The sequence below is a fragment of the Gorilla gorilla genome, chromosome 3 (assembly GCF_029281585.2).
Source record: "Gorilla gorilla gorilla isolate KB3781 chromosome 3, NHGRI_mGorGor1-v2.1_pri, whole genome shotgun sequence".
In the NCBI taxonomy this organism is placed as follows: domain Eukaryota; kingdom Metazoa; phylum Chordata; class Mammalia; order Primates; family Hominidae; genus Gorilla; species Gorilla gorilla.
In genome coordinates, this window is record NC_073227.2 from 110,038,555 (window position 1) to 110,062,008 (window position 23,454).

Below are 23,454 nucleotides of genomic sequence, written 5' to 3' on the forward strand. Positions count from 1 at the left end.
CCTGTGGGTGCCTCCTTTGGCTTATGTGTAAAATTAGAATCATAATGGAACCTATTAAGGTTGTTTTGAGAATTAAATGACTTAATATTGATAAATCACTTACATCTATATTTGACACATAATAATTTGTCTAAAGTATAGCCAATAACAGGGACAGAGCTCATATGAAAATGTCAGCCCTGTTGCACTCTTGCCCTGCCCAAGACAGAAAGAACAAAGTGGGATGAAAACATTCCAGATAAAACACAGAGTTCCATTAGTGTGTGGACAGAGGCAGTCTGTCAGGTTTACAAATTTGAAAAGAAAATGTGTTTTCTTCTTCAGTATGGATTTAGGCAGCACTGTCTTTGAGAATTAATGGTTGTCTTTGAGATGTGTGAATGCATGAGTGTGTTTGTTTTAATCTAGTAGTGAAAAGAAAACGCTGTTTTTCTTTCTATACACTCACTCACAACACTCAATATTTCCGGAACACAATATTTCCGGTTCATTTCTGACACCACATGTGTGTGTGGGGTGTGTTTTCTACACCAAGCAATTCTCCCATTCTTTGTGGCTACCAACTGGGTGTCCCGTAATTCAAATCGGACACTATCTACCTGGAGTTAGCATTGACCCACAGGTTAAGGACTCAGTTTTACAAGATTTTTCCCCTTCCCACTGAAGATGACAATCACAAGCAATGAGTCCTCATGTTACTCATAGCTTCTGTTTGACTTGTCTACAAATCCAAGGTCTCCACGGCCCTCTCCTCAGGTTTGATAATTTGCTAGTGTGATTCACAGACTTCAAGAAAACAGTTTGCTTACTAGATTACCAGTTTGTTATAAAAGGATACAACTCAGGAACAGCCAGATGGAAGAGATGCACAGAGAAAGGTATGGGGGAGGCGTGGGGAGCTTGCATGCCTTCTCTGGACACACCACAATTCCCAGCACCTCTGCATGTTCACCTATTTCAAAGCACTCTGAATCCTGTCTTTTAGGGATTTTTATAGAGTCTTCATCATGGAAGCATTGTTGCTTATTAACTCAATCTCCAGCTCCTCTTCTCTCCCGTCCCCAGAAGATGTGAATGGGGCTAAAAGCTTCAAGCTTCTTATCATGGCTTGACCTTTCTGGTGACCAGCCCCTGTCCAGGAACCCAGCAAGAGTCACTTCATTAGAAGAGAAGATGCTACTCTCACCCAGGGACTAAGGAGCTCTGTCAGAAAGCAGAGTCAAAGACCAAATATTAGAACAAAAGATGACCCTAGCACCCCTACTACTCAGGAAATTACAAGGGTTTTAGGAGCTCTTTGTAAGAACTGGAGGCAGAAACCAAATACATATTTTCATATATGTATATATTTATTATGTCACAAATAGCTACATACTGGATAAGCCAGAAAGATGAGGAAACATATTTGCATCTCACACTAGTGCAGAGATTCTGAAAAAGACCTCACTTGGAGTACCAAACCACACATTAGATTGTTCTGTTCCCAATTGTGTGCCAAAGTGCACTCTGAACTGTTTTGGTAAAGCCCACCGTGGAGTCATATGAGGCTGAATAACTTGGGAGAATGTATGTCTGCAAAATAAACCTAGGACTGGATTGATCCTCGGGCCACTTGGCAGGTGAATGTCTCGGGAGTGAATATGAGACAAGCTTCCTGAAAAGGCTTATATGACTTATAGAACTTTTTGTTTAAGTGTTTGGTCCCAAATAAACTATTAAGATATATAAAGTAATTCACTGCTCAAAAATAACTGTCAGATAAATATTAAGGGAAGAAACACTTTAAAGGAGAATTTGTATCCACATAAATCCTTAAATTCATGGTCACAACTTTCCTAATCTCAAATTGTTCTAGGTCACTGCTATCAGTCTAGTTCTGTCCTCTATTTCTTAATTTAATACCAATACTTTTAAATTTTTAAAATATGCTGCTTTAGGTAGATTTAAAATATATCCTAACCGCCACTTTCTAACCTTCCTGAAATATACTGTTCAATAACAAATCCTTTCCTTGCTTAAACATAACTTAAATAAAACAAGAAACTTACCATTTCTCTCTAGTGTAAGATGACACATGCAGCTTAGCACTCTGTAGTAGTCTCTCTTCAATTAGGTAAAAAAGGAAGTTTCTATGGTAACCATCCTTATAGTCACTCATTCCTCCTTCCTTCCTCACCAGCGCCCAATATATATCACATTACTCATGAATACATATAAACTGCTAGCATGTCTAGAATATTCTGTGTTGAAATTATACTTTCTACTAGTGACTTTTAGAAATCACTATGCCCCAGAATAATTAAAAAGAGAAACCAAATAATTTTTAAATTAATTTATACAGAGTTCTTCCCTGAAAGAGAAAAACCTTTCCCAAGGAAAAATCCTAGAATTCATATATTTGGCAACATTTAAAGGAGACCATGAAATTTTTATCAGTCTAGAGAATTGATCTCCTTTAAGGTGACTCTGGTAGTTCCAACGATGTTTAAAGGCATTTCCTGTAAAAAAAAAAAGAGAGCAAGAGAAAAAGAGAGAGAGAGAATTTCTGATGATTAAAAAAAAAGTGGGGAATGCTGAGTTAAACAAAGTTAACCACATTCTCTCAGAGCCTTGAATGTGCTAATATGTGCTAATGTGTCTTATGGATCTCTAAGGAGGATGTAGTCAAAATCATCTTTTACACTGCTTAGTTCCCTGGAACCCACTTTTTTTTTTTTTTTAATCACAGCCACTTAAGGAACCAGTGCATACCAAAACACACTTCTGGCAGTGTTGCTTCAGGGAATTCCGAGTGTAGGGTTAATGTTCCATTTTCTCTACCTCTTCTAAAATTCCTCCTTCTTCAAATGGCTATTAATAACTTTATATTTTTGTCCTTTGTGTCAGTTCTTAATTCATGTTGCTTATAAGCATGATTTTTATTATTAAAGTGAGATGGGATAAAAATAAAATATTTTTGCAATGAGATAACGTTTTATTTTAATTCTCACCATTTATATACAAACACAAGTGAATAAAACACATCACAAAATGGTAAAATTTCATATTTAGTATTTATAGGTGCATAGTTTCATGCTCACATATTTTTAAGTATTATATATATTAACAAATTTCACAATACATCATTATTCTTAGACAGTATCATTAAAAGACACCTAAAAATCTTATAATATATGATAGCAAATCACTAACAACTTCTGAACAACAGCAACAAAAAAATAGTGAGGATTTAGAAATAAGTGGTAGTCACTTAGGTGTTTTTAATTTGTTTTAACATCGTAGATTGAAGCCACAAAATCCACAGCACACAAAGACCCTGCTACCATGTATTCACTTCAGTGAAAGGGAAGCACCGAAATGCTGAGTGGGGGCAGGTACAGATACTTCAATCACTGCTGATGGAAGACTTCAAGATACACTGTAAAAACTTTGAGAAATGTCATGACTGGGCACATTGGAACTGAGCACTTGTACAGGATGGAACGTCTGTCAGCAGATCTCAAGAAACTGGGAGCAAAGATATTTCTTAGGCTTCAGGTTCGTAGTCTTGATACCCTTCCTGATATTAGAAAAATCAAAAAGACAGCACACACTGTTAGTATAAGTTTCGATCACACATCAGCACTGACAGCCAATGAGATAGGAAATGGCTCCCCACTTACAGTAAAATTTACAATCAATGTTTTTGCAAATATTCTGCAGCAAATATTATCTTATTTTTAATAGTTGTGTCTTTCTTGTCTGATATAAAAGTGAATTACGGTAGTAGTCAGAGTTAAAATATCTAGGTTCTAATCCGGATGCACCATTTAATGATCATATACCTAGTTTGGTAGGACAAATAAGTTGGACTGTCTGGTTCTCAGTTTCTTCACCTGTAAAATGTGAGAACAAAATCAAGCTGTCTATAAAGCCTTTTCTAGACTAAGATGCTCTAATTCTCAGAAGGAAATTAAGACGTTTGAAGGCAAGATACATTTTCCCTACTTTCACTCTCCCAGTTGAAAATTTCGTCTTCATCTATGGCTTCAATTATTACTTGTATTTCAAACCTCAAGCTCTCCATACAGTATCTGGATAGCATCCACAATACAAATATTAATGGATTTAATTAAAGGGATCAGATTATTCCTCCTAAAGAGCAACTCTAATAATATCAGGATTCTGCTTAAAAACAAACAAATAAGCATAACTTCAATAACTCAAGTTGTTTTCTGAATAGAATACAAACTGAAATGACAAGATTGTCCAAATACTCTATAACTTGTCTTTGACCCATAGCTGCAAATTCAATCTATCACCATTTTCCTTGTTCCTAAGCTTGAGTCATAATTATTCACTGTTCTCAGACATATCCATTTGCGTGCTCAGACATACATGCCTTTGCTTCTGATATTCCCTTGTGCCAGAATGTCCTCTGTTTGTTTTGACTTACCATATCTCTTACCTTTTCCCACCCAGATCAATATTACCTCCTCAATAAAACTTTTCCTGATTGATTGAAACAGATCTTTAAAATGTTTTACTTTTTAGTATGTCTTATATATTTTTGCTCCTGTGATGCCTGGTACATCGAAGACAATCAATAATGTTTGTTAAAGGAATCATAATGAAGAAATGAATGCATGAATTTCTATTTTTTTCATCAAACTTACCAGACTGTAAACTCCTTATGTCCTGGTAATGTCAATTACTCTATAGTTTTCCATTGTGTTTAGTACTGTGTCTTGCATAAAAGACCCCAAAATATTGGAAATTCTTATTAGGCAAACAAACAATTTAATCTCAATTTCTATAAGTTGAATTATTACCAATATGCCTTTCGTGTGTCTGTGTGAGACAGTCTTGCTCTGTTACCAAGATTGGAGTGCAGGGGTGCCATCTCAGCTCACTGCAACCTCTGCCTCCTGGGTTCAAGTGACTCTCATGCCTCAGCCTCCCAAGTAGCTGGAACTAAAGGCGTGTACCACCATGCCTGGCTAATTTTTGTATTTTTAGTAGAGATGGGGTTTCACCATGTTGGCCAGACTGGTCTCGAACTCCTGGCCTCAAGTAACCTGGCCACTTTGGCTCACAAAGTGCGGGATTACAGGTGTGAACTGCTGTGCCCATCCTCGACATGCCTTTCAATAATGCCGTGAGGAATAATACAAAGCAAACTACAACATACTTGAACTCAATTTTTAATGGAGCCATTATATAGTTTCTTTTCTTGTGATATCTTCATTTGGTTTTGATTATCAGGGTAATATTGGTCTCACAGAATTAGTTGGGAAATGTCTCCTGTGTTTTGTAAGAGATATTAATTGGTGTTAACTAATTAGTATTAATTCCTCTTTAAATGTTTGGTAGAATTTACCAGTGATGCCATCTCGGCCTGGGATTTTCTTTGCAGGTAGGTTTTTTTTTTTATTACTAATTTAATCTATTCACTGTGTTACAAATCTATTCAGATTTACTGTTTCTTCTTGGGCCAGTTTTATTCGTCTAACAGTATTTTCTAATTTCCCTTTTGATACATTTTCTATTAAAGATACTTTTATTTTCAATCAAAATAAAATTAATAATCATATTGTGTTGTTTAAAACGTTATACTGGAGTATATCAATTGTTGCAAATCATGCATTTATCTTTTCATTCTATAACTTGTGTGGGTAACTTTTATTTTACTGTGCGTCATCCCATTGGACATGTATGGCAAAAAATAATAACCTTCCTTTGGCATTTCATTGATTTCCCTAACTTTCCATTCAGAAATTTATTTTAAAATGTAAAGTTTCTAAAAATATATTCTCTAATGCAGGGGTTAGTAAACTTTTCCTGTAAAGGGTCAAGTAGTAAGTGTATTAAGCTATGTTGACTACATATGATTTCTTTTACATCCTTTCTTCTTCTTCTTCATCTTCCTCCTCCTCTTTTTTTTAAGGACCCTTTAAAAATGTAAAAACTATTCTTAACTTGCAAGTTGTCCACATAACGAGCATGTAGAGAGCAAATGATTCTCACTAAGCACTAATGAAAGAGAAATGTGACAATGACAGGTTTTTGGTACTGTCTGTTAGAAAGATTCAGCTTGGACTCCTACCTCAGAAGGCATTTCATAAGCCTCATTGTCAGGATCCACAGGCATATCTTCCAGAATTCCTTCCTGTGGGGCTCCTTCTTCATTCTAATATTTAAAGTAAGAAGCACAAAAAGAACATGATGAAGTAGCATTTTTCACTTTTAAAAATCAGAACCATGTTTTGGACAAATCTTACATATAGGGATGTTGGCCACGGATGTTGAAAATGGCACACCTTAATATTACTACTGGCATTCTAAACTCCACAATGCCTTCGGGGAAACATTGTGGCAACATGGGTTATCAACCCTCAAAGTACGTAAACTTTTTGCTCAAGTAATTTACTATTTAGGAAATACTCCACAGCTATAGTCCAAAGATATTTTTCACAAGATCAATGACAGCAGGAAACAAAATTTTTAGAATTGTTACCTAAATGTTCAATGAATAATGAAGAGTTAAAAAATTATTGCTGGGTGCAGTGGTTCACTCCTGTGATTTCAGCACTTTCGGAGGCTGAGGCAGGTGGATCATTTGAGTCCAGGAGTTCAAGACCAGCCTGGGCAACACAATGAAACCCCATCTCTACTAAAAATACAAATAAATAGCTGGGCATGGTGGCACATGCCTACAGTCCCAGCCACTTGGGAGGCTGAGGCAGGAGGATCACTTGAGCCTGGGAAGTAGAGGCTACAGTGAGCCATGTGCATGCCACTGCATTCTAGCCTGGGTGACAGAGGGAGACCTTGTCTTAAAAAAAAAATTATCATTCAACTACTCAGTAGATTATGATAAAGACATGTATTACTATTACCCGAGAATTATGTAACAACAACCTATTTATGGTATAATATTTAGCAGGCTATAAAGTGTTGTCTATATTATAGATACAACCTACACAGAATTCAGATGCAAAGGTAAAAAGTTTGGAAGAAAACACAATAAAATATGAAAGTTATTTTGTTGGATAGTATGTATGTTATTTTGACTTTTTTTCTAAGTGTTTAACTTTTATAACCACTTATAATGTAAAAGCATACATATTTAACACATTAATTTTAAATGACAATGAAGAAACAAATTCTTTTCTGAAATTTGAAGACTGAGACTATACATATTGAAGGAAAGTAATCAAATACATGGTCAGAAAATTTTTCCAGGTATCTCTTCCTAGACAAAGAATACTACAAAACTCAGCCTGAAATGGTCATGACTTTGTTGGTATTCTTCACTAAATACCTTTTGTTGCTTTGCATTTATTTCAGCAAAGTAATTATAAGAAGATAAAGGTAACTGAAAATTCAAAGAACAGAGAGGCAATGTGAGCCTAAAGGGACTTGGAGAAAGAGATCAAATAATCCCTCAGCCAACGCGGCTGATTTTCAACAACATGTCTGATGTAAAAAAGCCTCCCCATGTCTTCACATGGAAGTGACTGACAGGGACGCAGAAGTATAAGAAAATGGCTAACAGTAAGAAAAGGTCAAACTAAAGATCATGCTTATGGTAGGTGGGCAGAGAAGCTTGCAGATCATTCTGCCCTTGCCAATGCCCTTTTTATAAACTAAAAAAAATCCAAATAATATATAAACTAAATAAAATATAAACCACCCCAAACTACCTCACTTTAAAATGTGGAGTAAACATACTGTTTTCGTAGTGTTTCACTTCTTGGTAGATAACGCCTCTGCTGCAGGGTGGCTAGGCACAAGGCCTTCCATGTCACAGGACTTGAGCTCAAGTCCTAGCTTCTCTAGATGACAGAGCTTTTGTGATGCTGAGAAGTTTCCTTTGCTTTTTCTGAGTGTCAATTAGCCTTAGTGATCAAACGGGACAGCAAAACCTTCTTTACAACAGGGAGAAGCAAACGACATCATTAACTTTCTCATTAATATTTAGATTACTGTTAGGATATCCAAGTATAAGGGAAATAAGGCAAATTTTTTCCCATGATTTTGAAACTGACAGAGATTTGATTTTCTAATATAATTTGTTAGAAAATTTTGATATGGACCAGACAAGTAAATATGGCGGACCTACCCTGTTTGTTGTTTGATGATCAAAAAGGAGTTGTTACGACGGAACTAAGACTGATGGATATTACTGGATTTGTTTATATGTTATTTGGCTGAACTTTGAAGGATGTACACAGATGTGTAGGTTAGGTGAGTGTGTGCGTCTGCATGGTTCCAGCCTGGGTGAGTGGGTGTGTACGAGAGCACCCTGCAGTAATGGAACGGCGTCCTGTCCGGGGTGGGTTCCCATATTGCTCCCTGAGCTGCCAGGATAGGCTCCAACCACCTGCGGCCTCCACCGAAATAATTAGGTAAGTTATTTGACTTGTTTGTATTAATCTTTCTTAAACGTATATATAGCTCACATTAATTTCAATGTTTAATGTCAGAAGTGATTTATCTTTATTTAGGAGTTTGATGGTGTTTTTGTGTCCAGAAATTTGCCATAGGAACTTAATTCTTGCTTATATCAATTAGCCAATGGTAAAACTGGTTTTGTTATATGTTGTTTTGCTTCAAGTCACAGTTTCCAGAAACTACTGACGAACTTAAGTGAGGATTTACTGTATTATGTGCCCTCTGATGGAAGTACATACACATCACCATCTTAAACCAAGACTGTACTAGTTTAAGTGGGCTATTGTTCACTGACCCAATAACTTCATCAAGTGGGAACAAGTTACACTAGGGATGACAGCACAATCCTATTCTAGAGTCCAAATCGACAATAGGGTTTACGACCTCGATGTTGGATCAGGTCATCCTAATGGTATAACTGCTATTAAAGGTTCGTTTGTTCGACGATTGAAGTCCTACATGATCGGTGAGGTCAGGAGATCTATAGCATCCTGGTCAACATGGTGAAACCCCATCTCTACTAAAATACAAAAAGTTAGCCGGGCGTGGTGGTTCACCTATAGTCCCAGCTACTCGGGAGACTGAGGCAGGGGAATCACTTGAACCCGGGAGGTGGAGATTGCAGTGAGCCCAGATCACACCATTGCACTCCAGCCTGGTGACGGAGCGAGACTCCGTCTCAAAATAAATAAATAAATATATAAATAGAAAAAGAAAACAAAAAAAGAAAAGCGTTACGTGATCCGAATTTGAATTTGATTAACATTTAACTATCACTGACAACTTACAGCAAATATAAGGTAGTGAAAAACATGTTCATTGTTTACAACAGTGGCTACAATCAGCAAATTTTGCACTGTGAGAAACTACACAAGACAAAGAGTACGTCTAATTTCAATAAGTAAATTGCAACTAAAAAGAAGTTAGTGGGAACCTGCCGCTTAAAGTAGAAGTGAGAGAGCATTAGCCAATTGCAACCTAAGAACTTTATTTCATTCTCATTGGGAACCCGACATAAGCAAACGGAAAACACATATGAGGTAGTTGGGGAAATTTGAACACTGACTGGATATTTAAGAATTATTGTTTATTTCTTTAGGTGTGATGATATATTGCAGTTTTACTTTAAAAAGTTCTTAACTTTTACAAATTAATTAAATGTTTACAGATCAAATAAGATATCTATCTAGGTTTGGGTGGGGGAAATGGGTGGGATATAGAAGAAACATTAGTTTAATATTTCATCAGTTTTAAAAAGTATATACAGTAGTCTCCTTTTATCCGTGGTTTTGTTTTCCATGATTTCAGTTGCCCACCACCAACTGCAACCCCAAAATACTAAGATATTTATAGACAGAGAGAGAGGGAAAGAGAAAGCGAGACCATACCCACATAACTTTTATTACAGTATATTATTATAATTGTTCTCTTTTGTTATTAGTTATTGTTGTTAATCTCTTACTGTGCCTAGTTTATAAATTAAACTTTTTCATAGGTACATAAGCATTGGAAAAAACAGTATATGTAGGGTTTGCTACTATCTGCAATTTCAGGTGTCCTAGTGGGGGTTTCAGAATGTATCCCTGTAGATAAAGGAAGACTGCTGTATGCTCATTTCAATAGTTATGTCTCTAACTATGTTTTTCTGAATATGTGATCTAAATTTGTTGATTCTATCACATTCATAGATTTTAAGCACACTAAAATATTTGGCAGCTATTCCAAGGAGAATATAACAACAAACACTTCATATGACCATCAGACACAATTTTATCCCTATACCTGTATATTTACTGTTTCATAAACCTATTTCTAAAAACGTTAAGTGTTATCTATAAAGAAATATTAAATTTCAACTCCAATTTACAACTGTGCCTAATTATAGTTTGGCTGTAACAAAAAAAGAACATTAAAATTTGCATTTTATGAGTATTCATGACTTGTTTTCAAAATGTAATCATACTTGAAGGTATGAAATGCACCTTCTATTTATTTTTACCACAAACAAGAAAAAAAACTACCAATATAACAAATGTTAAACACTTTTGAAAAAATCAATTTTTTCTCAAATTTTCATTATGATATTACATTAACCCAGAATATGTTAGGGCAATAAAATAAATGAGAAAAATGTCTGGATTTTGGTATATGCCTGTATGTTTAATAAGAGAACCTACAGGGTAGGATATAGAGACATAGTAAGAAAATACCTTTTATTCTCTCTCTACTAGGCCCTATCCCTGGAATAGCTGTAGACTTTTTTTTTTTCAAATAGGATTGTTTTACGAACAGTGAAATAGACTCAGTTCAGTATCTTGTATCTGCATTTGACACACAGAAAGAAAAATGGTTACCAAAAAATTACAATGGAATGGCCCTCATTGCTAATAAGGAAAGACTTAAAAGCTATATTAGGAAACAGAAATGGCTGAGACTGACCTCTTTCTCCCTAAAAAGCCTATTCAAGTTCTTTTTAAATAAACCTGTAGGGTTGAATAGCTGATATAACTGATTATCATCTCACACTTGTCCCAGCTGAAGTGCTCTATAAAACAGATCATGAGACGAAGCTTCCTTCACTGCTGATAGCTTATTGGGAAGTACAATTCCAGGGAAGTGAAAGTGAAGGAAAAGGGAAGTGATACAAGGAGAAGTAGGAAAAAATTTCAGCTACTGTCTTTAGGAATACAACTACAGAATTTACATAATCTTTTTAAATTTCCTGTTTTGAACCATATTGTATTTAGATACCTAGTAATACTTTCTGTAAGGAAATTATCTTTATTCAATTCTATGACTTATAACTTTAATTTTAAATATATTTAAAATGACACATAATAAAGGCAAAAATTGCTTTCCAAACCACACTCTTCTAGAATCATCTAGGGCCCTTGTTAAAAATGCAGGTTTGTAGGGCCTTGTGAGTGTCTTGTTAAGTATGTTCCTTGGAAACCACTGCCCGACATCACCAATTGTTTGTAAACCCTGCGGTATAATTTAATATAGAGTATACCAATGTACTTGCTGTCAGTAAGAATAATTTTTTTAAAAAAAGATATGCTCATTTTGAAGTCCATCAAATGTTGGCAAATGTTGAGGGTTATCTGAAGACACTGGGAAGTAATCCATGGTGATCATTAAAATAGCAAGGTTTCATCAATTATCTGGTATCTATGCTTTGTCAAAGTTAGAAACGTAGAGATACATTTCTAAATTAAACCTTTTATGTGGGAAGAAAAATTGAAATTCAAGGCTGGCTGGTCTTTGGTATACCCAGAGAACAAAGAGGAGGTTGGAGGTGTTCTAAAGAAGAGAAATGATACACGCTGCTCTTTGAGAAAGTTCATTGGCACTAGAAAGGTTCTGGGGAGCTAGTAAGCTTCAATTGGTGAGTGACAGTGGTGGGCAAAATTAGTCCTAGAGCTGCAGCAAGTTTTTTCAGCAGTTACAGAAAAAATTGGTCCCAGGTTACAACAGGCAGCCTCAGCATGCGGACTTGTAGAAAATTACACTTTTGGAGCAATGTGATGTTTCTTGAATGCTTTTCCTCCCAGGCTTCTTGATTGTTTTAGTTGGGTATAACAAGAATGACCCAATTTGTGTGATCAACTTTCACAGCCTTAAACATTCAAAGCAGCAGAAGCGCACTTTCTCTTTTCCCCACTGCTTTTACACTGGAAGATATTTTGGGTAGAACCATTGTTTTGCTGCATTATTGAACAATGTCACTTAGCCTCAAATAATGGAATTAATACCTTCACTCAACAACTCACACCACGAGGATGAAGGAGAGAGATAGTAACCAAAAAGATAAAAGAAGAAACTAAAAAAGAACTTTGACTTAAGAGGAAAAAAAGGTTCAACTTAAGCACACACCCGTGTTCCAAAATGAAATCAAGCCCAGAACTCATATTTAAATAAAAATAGCATGGACGTTTCAAAAATGTGAATATTCTCTACTTCTCTACCTCAGACAGGGGAGTGTGTACATAGTGTAGATAGTATATTTCACTAAGAGAATTACCATGTATTTTATTGATGCACTTAAAAATGAAGGAGATAGACATGAATACCTTGTTAAAAAGCAAGGTAAAGATATATTTCATATGTTCAATTTTCTATTATCAATTCCTAGTCTGCTCATAATGCCATTTTGGGGTGGGGAGCAAAGGGCATCTGCTTCAAAATCAAACTGATCTCAATTTTTGAAAAAAGCTAAGGAATTTTATTTTTAAAAAATTGAATTAAAGCAAACTTTGGATACTCTGATTTCTCTTGAGATCATAAATCCTCTGCCTTTTTAAGAGATCTATGTGGAGAGGAACAACTCTGGGTCTTAAACGAATTATTGAGATCTTGTTTTGGAAAGGCTAGATATTTTGTTAAAAAATATAAGATTTCAAAAAACCTAAAACTTTGGACAATGTTATTTAATCATCAAAAGCGAAACAATATGCATATTTCAGAAACAGTCCTATATTTTCAGTCTTACTATTATGTATAAGAAAGAACAATATAAAAATAATGTAATGATTACATTTATTGTTTACATACTCTGAGGAGTATTTAATTGCATCCTAGTAAGTATATTCTGTCACATGAGAAGCCATAGAAATTGGCATGTTCTGCTGTATCCAATGCCCAAAGGATAATAAAGCATGATAAAATTACACTTAATGAACCCAACCTCCTTTTCCAATTATATATGGTTAAGTTAAAATTCAAACTTTAATTTTTGGGAAAGTACAGTTATGGCTTAGATCTAAGGTAGAAATAAAATGAACAAAGGATTTGGTGCATTTAATATTCTATAACTTTAGAAATGCATCAAAGTGGCAAGCCCAGCATTAAGAGCTATTTGTCACTAAGGGCCTGTGGTTGAAGTCCGTTGGATCCATCTGTTCTTTCTGAGGCAATATGCAGATGAAAGGTAAGGGGAGTTGCAACATAATTTGTAATATTTGATACATTATAATACATGATAAATTATAATATATTAGAAATATAATTTATAGCATTACATCTAGTAAGATAGATGTAAAAGTGAACAGGTAAGTGAAAGGGCAAGGCATGAGTCTTGTATAGAGTGACAGGTCTGGTACATTCCTACTACCAAATCTATAACTATAGTATTTTGAATATTTTGCACTATTTCAATGTAGCAGTATTTTAGGTTTGGTTGGCCTGACTTTACAACAAGATAAAAAATTCCAAGTTTTAACAATGTAGTGACCTACTGTGTTTTAGATGTCAAAATCTATAATTTTCTATCAACATTTTCTACTAACCTGTAAAAGACATGCCTTAGAATGTGGGAACACACACAAACACATACATACTCACAGACACATACACACGAAGTACAGTAGACCACTGATGATCTCTGGTGCCACTTCCTGAGATCATTTTGAATGTTCTAATTAAAAAGTGCAAAGTATAATTTTTCATCATAAATTATACATGCTATGCTATTATATATGCTAAGCCAAACCTAGCAACAAGGCTGAGTGAAGATGTGGCTCCTGGGTCATATGCTAGGCTTTCTTTCAGCAAATGGACTTGCTCTCCCCCTCAGTTATGTCACATACCTACTCAGATCAGGTCTCAGCAAATGTACAAATTACTATGTCATCAGCCATCTGGATCACTTGGGAATAGTCACATTGGTGAACGCTGTAAGTCATATCTTAAATACATTATACATAATCCATACCTACAGATTGAGAATGCAAATCTATTTTAATTAAGTGATACCTTTAGAGAACCCAGTCTTACACATAAATAACATATATTTAGAAGTCATTTATGCTCTACTTTGTTTATCTTTTGTTTAGAGGCAGGGTCTTGCCCTATTGTCCAGGCTGTAATGCAGTGATACAATCATAGCTCACTGTAGTCTCCAACTCCTGGGCCCAAGTGATCCTCCAGCCTCAGCCTCCCAAATAGCTGGGACTATAGGCTTACACCACCATGCTCGGCTATTTAAATTTTTTTTTTTTGTAGAGATGATGTTTCATTATGTTGCCCAGGCTGGTCTCAAACTCCTGGACTCAAGTGATCCTCCTGCGTCAGCCTCCGAAAGTGCTGGGATTACAGGCATGAGCCACTGCACCTGAGCCGTGCTCTACTTTGGATAATCTGTTACTATCTTACTGATTTTCTTGCCTTTTGCCCTTCTAGCTGTTTCTTTAGTCTTGGCAATCACCTTAGAGAGAGAGAAAAAGAGAAAAGATGAAATAAAAACTATTTCAGTTTTTAAAGGTTTGGCAGTGGAGGAGAGAGTAAAGCTAATATAGTAAATATATTTGGGGTTATTTTGGGGAGCTATTTACTAGTTTCATCTCTGAATTCAGGTTTAAATACATTGAACCATAAATTAAAAAATAATTGGTGGATAAATCAGGAATTGGTGCAAAATCATTTTTAAGAAGAAAATGTCATTATATAGCAAAGAGGTAGTATGCTGCTTTAAATCCTTATTTTCCTTGGCAAGCCTAACAAGCAGGGCAGTGCCTGCTGTATTTATGGTAGTGCCATGTAATTAGCTGATTCACCTAATAAGACTTCACAGCACAGCAACAACTGCCAGCTTTTTTTGCCCTGTTACTTGGATAGACTCGGTTGAATATACTAATGCACAAAGGGAAATCTGGGAATAAACTATTTTCACTTTTCATGTCTAAGGGCTGATCCTCCTCTTCTATAAATAAAATTTATTATGTATGTTAAACTATATTCAAATTTGTTTACTATTTTAAGCTTTCATGGATTAGAATCTTGAAGGTCAGCCCCTTGGGTAGTGACTGAATAAGACATTAACAATGTGAAGATGGGTCAAGCTGAGAAAGGTTTGCTCTTGTGCTGAGCTCAGAATCAATGAGTCATCTCATGTTTGCAAATACAATGATATTTGGAGGCAGGTCTTTTTTTTTTTTTTTTTTTTTTTTTTGAGACAGAGTCTCGCTCTGTCGCCCAGGCTGGAGTGCAGTGGCGCGATCTCAGCTCACTGCAAGCTCTGCCTCACGGGATCACGCCATTCTCCTGCCTCAGCCTCCCGAGTAGCTGGGACTACAGGCGCTCACCACCACGCCTGGCTAATTTTTTTGTAATTTTAGTAGAGACGGGGTTTCATTGTGTTAGCCAGGATGGTCTCAGTCTCCTGACCTCGTGATCCACCTGCCTTGGCCTCCCAAAGTGCTGGGATTACAGGCGTGAGCCACTGCGCCCAGCCGGAGGCAGGTCTTAAAACTAGCAACTGGGTGAGAAATCGGTGGGGAGGGTAGGCTTTGACAAAGTAAGAGATAAAGAGTCTGCTTTCATATTTTAGAAAAACCCAGGGAATGCTGAAAGCCCATAGGAAAGAAGAAATATGCTGTCAAGATGTTAGTGAGCCAAGGCCCAGGAGTTTGCTTTCAAAAACAGATGAGAAACTGGACTTAATATCTGACTAGGAGAAAGTACTTTAGGCAAAACAAACTACTCATATACAAAAGGATGGGCTCTGAAGCAGAGAGTGAAGGCAATAGCTTCAAGATCGGTGGATTTAAAACCTAGAAGTATCTTCTCTAAAAGATAAAAGATTAAGAAAGGCTTTAAGATAGCTAGAGCAGGAATAAAGTAGTCAAGTGAATGTGATACCACAAGGTTCCAGAAGTTTCCATACTAATAGAAACAGATACTAAGTGAAGTTTGAGGGGCCCTCACAATCTGGATAGAAAACTCTTCAAGTAGATCTCAACCTTCAGGCTGGAATATCTTTGCTTAGCTATCCCACCCAGCCAGAGGACCATAGTGGTTGATTTCAAAAGGAGCTGCAATTATTCTATCTTGTAAATTCTCTCATTGTTAAGTTTTGTCACAGTTTGTTGTTGCTACTTTCTTTTAGTTACCTAGAAAATGTTTTCTCTGAAAACCTCTATCCGTGCCTCAACAGATCGGAGATAAAAAAGGAATCATCTTACAAGATTATCAAGAAAGATAATGGGCTAGATGTATCCTTAAAAGGTCGTTCAAATGAAACATTAAAATTCTTACTTTTCTATGTTATTCGGACATGGAATAACAATAACAGTTAATGTTTATTTGGTGCTTACTCTGTATTTGGTACCATTTCAAGAGTTTTATATGCATTATTTGATCTTAAAAAACAACTCTATGAGGAAGTTACTACTGTCTCCATTTTATCAGTGAATGAACAGAGATAGGAAGTCTGGCTCCAAAGCCCACACTCTTAACTATTATGCAATATTAGTTGTCAAATGTCTTGAAAAAAATCTGCGTAATTACTAAAATATTACGCTGGGCTACTTATTAAGGTAAAATTACGTTTCAAAAAAATTAATCCTTTCCAAATGCAATGTTAACTATTCATGATGAAATATCAGAACTATCTCTAATACCAATATTTTTATTGGAATAAAATAGGAGGTTAAAGGAAATGTTTATATATATATAAATGTGTGTATATATATATGTATATACATATATATATATACTATGCACACACACACATACATATCTATGTGTATATATATGATTTTTTGCAAGGGCAAAAACCAGATTTTTTTTAAACACATAATTATTAAATCCGCAAATATCAAGTTTATCAATTTTTTGTTACAGGAAAAAATAGTTTATTATAAATTCAATGCATAGCATTTTCTGGTTTAGACCTTTCCATTATTGTTCTGACAGAACAAAGACTATGAGGTTGTCAGAAATAAATTGTTCATTTTGTTTCCTAAATATGTGGCAAAGACATTGTATGTTTTTTGTTTGTTTGCTTGTTTGTTTGTTTTAGAATAGTTTGAAATGTCTTCAAACCTTTTGACCAACCAAGAAAGCTTTTGCCTGGGCACAGGCTTTATCTTTCTTAGCATTACACTAGAGATACTAATCCCTCCCAACAATTTCATTATGATTATCGCAATAAAATATAACGATCCATTAAGTCCATGGGGCAGATGTTTATTTATTTATAACCCTGCCTTATTCCACAGAGAATTTAAAGAGGAATAAAAGATTATTTCCTCATTGCATCAAATGAATATCTTTTATTTTGTCTAATGTTGTATTTTCTTTTTCTTTAATTAGGCACTAAATGTTTATTTGCATTCTTTTAATTACTTTTAAGGCATCCATTATTTCTGGATTACATTACTGAACTCTCAATAAATCAGTACATAGTTCTGTATTTAATTTTTTCAACATTTTTTCTTCTTTAATTTGGTTCATTTGTATCTCCCTTTGCTGTTTATTGAGTAGAAATTCTGATTTTTGTAGCAAAGGGAGAACAAACAAACAACACACAGAATATTCCGTATTTAGTGCTGCAATTGTCTCTATGGTTGCAATGTGTAGGTGGGGTGCATTCAAGTGGGCTTGTGGTATTTGTGTGTGTGTGTGTGTGTGTGTGTGTATGTGTGTGTGTGTGTTGGAAGAATATATATTGAGGATGATTCCTAATTTTATCACTTTGTTGAGGAACTGAAATTGTGGCTACACATTCACTCTAAATATTTTGTCTCACAGTCCCCTCCCTTCAACAATTATATACAGTACACTATTTGTTGGAAGCTCAGGATAAAAAGGGCATTTAAGAGCATGAGATTTGGTGGCAGACTGACCTAATATTAGATGGTACCAGTGAGATCTTGAGCAATGTAAATGTTTCAACTGAAAAATGGTAACAATAAAACATTTTTCAGAGTGATGTTGTACTAAATGAAATGATATACATAAAGTAGCCTATAATGACCCATGCACAGTCATAATATCAAATATTTACTGAGCATCTATCTACTATGTGCTAGATTATTTTAAGCACTTTTGAAAATATAAGTATTTTGATAAATGTATATCATATATTGTCTTAATAAGATTATATTGTTCTTATATTTCATCTTATTGTTAATTTTATTTTTTTAAGAAAACCTTTTTCTGGAAAGAATCAAAACTAAAAACCCAACTATTTAAAAAATGGAAACTTTTGGCTGGGAGCGGAGGCTCACACCTGTAATCTCAGCACTTTGGGAGGCCGAATGGGCAGATCACAAGGTCAAGAGATTGAGACCATCCTGGCCAACGTGGTGAAACTCCATCTCTACTAAAAATACAAAAGTTAGCTGGGCATGGTGGCACATGCCTGTAGTCCCAGCTACTCGGGAGGCTGAGGCAGGAGAATCGCTGGAACCCAGGAGGCGGAGGTTGCAGTGAGCCGAGACAGCACCACTGCACTCCAGACTGGCGACAGAGTGAGACTCCATCTAAAAGAAAAAAGGAACCTTTTGCCTTACTTCGTTTGCTAGCTACATTCAAGTCTGCAATTAAGCTCGGTGTTTTGCCTTTCTCAAACTGTGCACAGGTCCTCTTCTTTGTTCCCCTTCTCTCGGTTGCCTAGGAATACAGCCAAAAACTTGAGTAATAGATGATAGATGGGTCTGTCACTAAGCACATCCTAGTGACATAGATAAGAAGCAAATGCTACAAAATTATAGATGCAAACTACAAGTTGTGTTTTAATTGGTTTTAACAAGTACTTATAAGCAGAAGAACTGTGAAAAGTCTAACATTTTGTCCTACTTGCAAGCCTGCCAGTTTTTTGAGTGCTGGGCAAAGACACAATAGTGCTGGGTCAGAGAAAATTAACTTTACTACTCATATTAATAGCATTAGCAAGAGTATCATGATTTTCTTGCACTGATTCCTCAAGCCCCAATTCCCACAGAAAAGCTCAGGTGACACCTACGTGCTCAGTGGGTTGCATTAGAAAAGAGGAACGCAGAGCTCAGGAAACATGGATATTTTATAATGGCCAGTAAAGATGTCCCTTTGCTTTAGAAAGAGGCACTACCTCTATCCAAGGCTGCAAGCACACCTGCCTTTTGTTTTAGAAGGAGAAATGATTTCTATCTTCCAAGGCTGTTCACTATATGAAAAGACAGTCCCAAACAAAAGGCAGTTACTGACTTACTTGAAAAATGTGCAGAAATGAGACGCTGCTTGAATGTGGACAGCTGACACAGGGACAAGGAGTAAAAATGATTAGGTTTTGAGCTTGACCAACTAGGAAGATAATTATTAGCAGTAGAGAAAAAAAGAACAAAGTAGATTTTAGGGCAGATAAGCCATTTTTTAGATAGGTTGAGTCTGAGATGCCTCCATAAATATAAGTTGAAAATATGAGATTGGAGTTGAGACTTGAGAAATATATATTTTGAGTAGTTACACTACAGAGGTAAGTCATCAGAGTTCATAAAATTAAAGTGAGAAAAAGAGGCAAGTGAAGAAAAACAAGATGGCATCCCATGAAGAACTTTCTTAGGAAGGAAGGCAGCAAAGAGGAAAAATTGGAGGTGTAGTCAGAGATGGAAGATGAAAAAGGAAAATAACAATATTTCAGAAATGAAATGAAAAAGGTCTTTTACTAAGTAATTGGTACTACTACTTGTCAGTTTCAAGTGCTGTAAAAAAAATGGAAAGAACCACACATGTGCACTTTCAGTACTATGTCTTTTATGCTTCAGGGATACATACCTGTTTAACGAAAGTATGTTTTTTCTCAAAGTGTGTTGAATAGTCCAGAAAAAGATGGAGGTAGAAGTCAGACTTCAGGAGATAAAGGAACAAGAAAGATCACTGAAGGCTGTGATGGTAGAAAACATTTTGACAAAGATTTGTGCAATGAGAAAGTTGGGGGTGGGACAATTAATTTTGAGGGTAACAATTGGGGATTTGAGTAGATTTTTTGCTTCTGTTCTTTAATTGTTTTGTCTTCTTTTTAAAGAAACCAAGAGACTGTTAATGTAGTAGGAGCAGAGTTTCACGATACAGAGCAGAGAGGGTGTTGGTTGATAAAGAATTGTCTCAAATGAGAGGAAAAGAATGGAGCCAATAACAGAGATGATGTTTAATTTGGGAAAGGTGGGACATGTTAACATGAGTCCACAGAACTAAAATGAGCTTATGGCATGCAGATGCTGAAGATGAAGAAAGGAAAGGAAGGAAAAGGAGGAATTTATATTTATTTATTGAATAATCTTGTAAAACTGTTAATCACCCCTTTTTATTGACAATAAGACATAAATGTCTGAAGTGTTTTGCCTAAAGTAAAAAATTTGATAGTCAAGCTGGGTTTAAAACCATATCAGTCTTACGTCAAAGCATGTTTTAATTGCTGTTGTGTGGTTGTGATTTTAAGGGAAGAAGAAGAGTTTTATAATGGACTCTGAAAAATAAAATATCAATTAGAAAGAAATAAAACAACTGCTGAGAAGCAGTGCATCCAAGCAGGATCTGAGTATCATCACTTTTTAGTTAAACTAACCAGTCCAATATCCTGATTTTTCTTTAACAGGCAAAGAATTTTTGAGTCTTTCCCATAGACTGAGTTCTTGTGAACTATTTTACAGCAACAATGGCATCCAATCCTATAGATAACAATAACAAAGCTGCAGACCATTCTGTTGACAGGTTTCTCCTCCAGGGTGGCTTTCCAGCTAGTTTGTAAACAAATAATTCAGGTGGCCCTGTCATGTTACATTAACTAAAAACCAAGTCTAAAGCACACATATAATAACATATGTGTGTGCAAACTGGCTTGCTTTCAAATTCCTAAATCATACAATTAAATTTTAAAAATAACTGTATTTGGAAACAAGAAGAAAGTCACTTTGACACCCAACTGATGTATATAAAGGAGACTGTGCATATGGGTTTTAAAATGAGATGAAAATTGAAATTTGATCTTTGAGATTAAAAACAATGTTATGTAAATCTATTTTTATTTAATTTTTCTGAAAAATATTGTATTTGTTTTATACCCTCTTGCTGTACAAACTTTTATTGTTTTGCTTACCCTCTTTTTTTATTCCTCCTACTTTTTCTTAATTTTGATATATCTGAATTTAAAGTCTAGAGAATGATTCATCTTCACTAGTTCTATCTTTTCCAGTGCTAGTATTTTTGTTTTTGAGCTGTGACTTCCCTATCCCATTTTTGAGATCTCAAACTATAATTTGGTGTCGAGTATCCAGGTATCTTATCTTTAAAGTGAAGACGTAGGCAGCACAAAGGTGCTTTTATTAGAACGTCCACTAGATCAGAATGACCAGTGCACAAAATTTATTTTCCTAGCAGACTCACCAAATTTAACCTGGAAGAGGATGTCTGACTCTGTTGAATTTTCTTAGGCAAGTACAATATTTGAAAGTCACTGAATGTTTCTAACAAAATATAACAACATTCAGATAACAGAACTGTGTTCTCATGTGTTTATGCCCAGAAAATAAGCAGACTGGAGCTTCTCTAAGATTAAAAGTCAACACAGTATTACAATTCCAGCCCAGATTTGACTATCTAATCATTTAATACCTTAGTATCATCATCATCACCACCGTCACTGCATACTCATTAAGTAAAAAAAAAAAAATTCCTTTAAAATAAATGGAAAAGAAAATATCTGTGTAAATAGATTAAAGCGATTCCTGCTCACCACTCCCTTTCTCCCTGGGGCAGGAGACTTGAGCACATCAAAGGAATTCATAGCGTTCTTGGAGTAAGTGTGAAAGCCACCGTGATGAACTAAATGAATGCTTACATCTAAAGAAAGATATAAACATATTACATTAAAAGGTGGCATGATATAATGGTATATCACTGATTAAGAAATGTGAGGCGACTTTCATGTGCCACTGATAAATCATTATAATTTGACATAGTAGATAATGCCCCTATATTTCATCTGCATACCTGGAAAATGAGGACTTTCAAAACATATTCCTGCCAGTTACAGTCAGGTATTGCAAAACAAGCATTTAGTAAGCATCTAAACTGAAGCTTAGAACTTCAGTTTTGTGGCGGGGCACGGTGGCTCACGCCTGTAATCCCAGCATTTTGGGAGGCCAAGACAGGCGGATCACTTGAGGTCAGGAGTTTGGGACCAGCCTGGTCCACATGGTGAAACCCCATCTCTACTAAAAATACAAAAATTAGCCAGGCATGGTTGCACGCACCTGCAGTCCCAGTTACTCAGGTGGCTGAGGCAGAAGAATCGCTTGAACCTGGGTGGTGGAGATTGCAGTGAGCTGAGATCCTGCCACTGCACTCCAGCCTGGGCAAGAGAGTGAGACTCCATCTCAAAAAAATAAAGAACTCCAATTTTATTTTCTTCATGGCATAGCATAATAGATGAGTTAACAAATTAATGAAACAGATTGACATGTGTTAATTGCAATCATATACAGAACAGAAATCATTTCCATAAAATATTTAACCTGCCTGTTACTTCCCCTAAATCTCTCTGTAGCTGATGCCCCAATTTCACTATTAGCTCTTCAGACTTGGATGTTAAGCACTGTGCCTTCCCCTGGACCTCTCTTTAAATGTCACAGCTATTTCTGGCAGGTAAGACTATTGCTTTGGTTAGCGTGAACACACACCACTGTGGATCACAAGGCACCTGAGAGAAAAGGCTGCGAAAAGCAGGAAAATAACTCAGAAAAAAGAAAAAAAAAACACATGGTGCTGAAAAATACAACAGATATGCATTTGTATACTTATGATCTAATTTATGTCAGTCATTAAAAGAAAATAAGGTGTTTAGAAAATACAGTGTTGTCTATGGTTATATTTAATATTGTGACCACTTAATACAAAGCAAAGCATTCTTGCTCGCTCTCATGGAGAGTGCAATTTAGAATTGAGAGCTCAATTTCTAAGGAGGGTTTATGTACTCTATCTTGAGGCACACCAAGGAGATTGAGTTTACCAGTTTAGAAAGCACTGCCATAATTCAAGTCAGGGAGAGGGCTGATGGAAGATTTTTAAAAGATTTTAAAAGATCATGAGGGCAAGCTGGCTTTTAACAAAACAAAATATTTCCATGTGGCTTCTGGCTGACTGAATTAATAAGGCCCAGAGACTGATCTGAAGGCAAAAGCCTTTATTTTTTATTGCAATGGAGAAAAACTGAACATTATTTGACTATCAATTGTGAAGTTTAGTAAAAAGATTTTCACT

At 35.7% G+C, this 23,454-nt stretch overlaps 1 protein-coding gene across 6 annotated transcripts in view; it reads right to left on the reverse strand.

The window, feature by feature from the left end:
* Positions 1-1,326: 1,326 nt before the first annotated feature.
* The window catches only part of SNCA (synuclein alpha), a 113,808-nt gene continuing 91,680 nt past the window's right edge, over positions 1,327-23,454 (reverse strand). For all 6 annotated transcript variants that reach the window (XM_055384084.2, XM_055384081.2, XM_055384085.2 and 3 more), the window contains 2 exons: positions 6,086-6,169; positions 1,327-3,559 (listed from right to left, as the gene is read on the reverse strand). In XM_055384084.2, the coding sequence (XP_055240059.1) occupies positions 3,527-3,559; positions 6,086-6,169 (117 nt within the window). In that variant the 3' untranslated portion in view covers positions 1,327-3,526. The remainder of the gene's footprint in view (positions 3,560-6,085; positions 6,170-23,454) is intronic.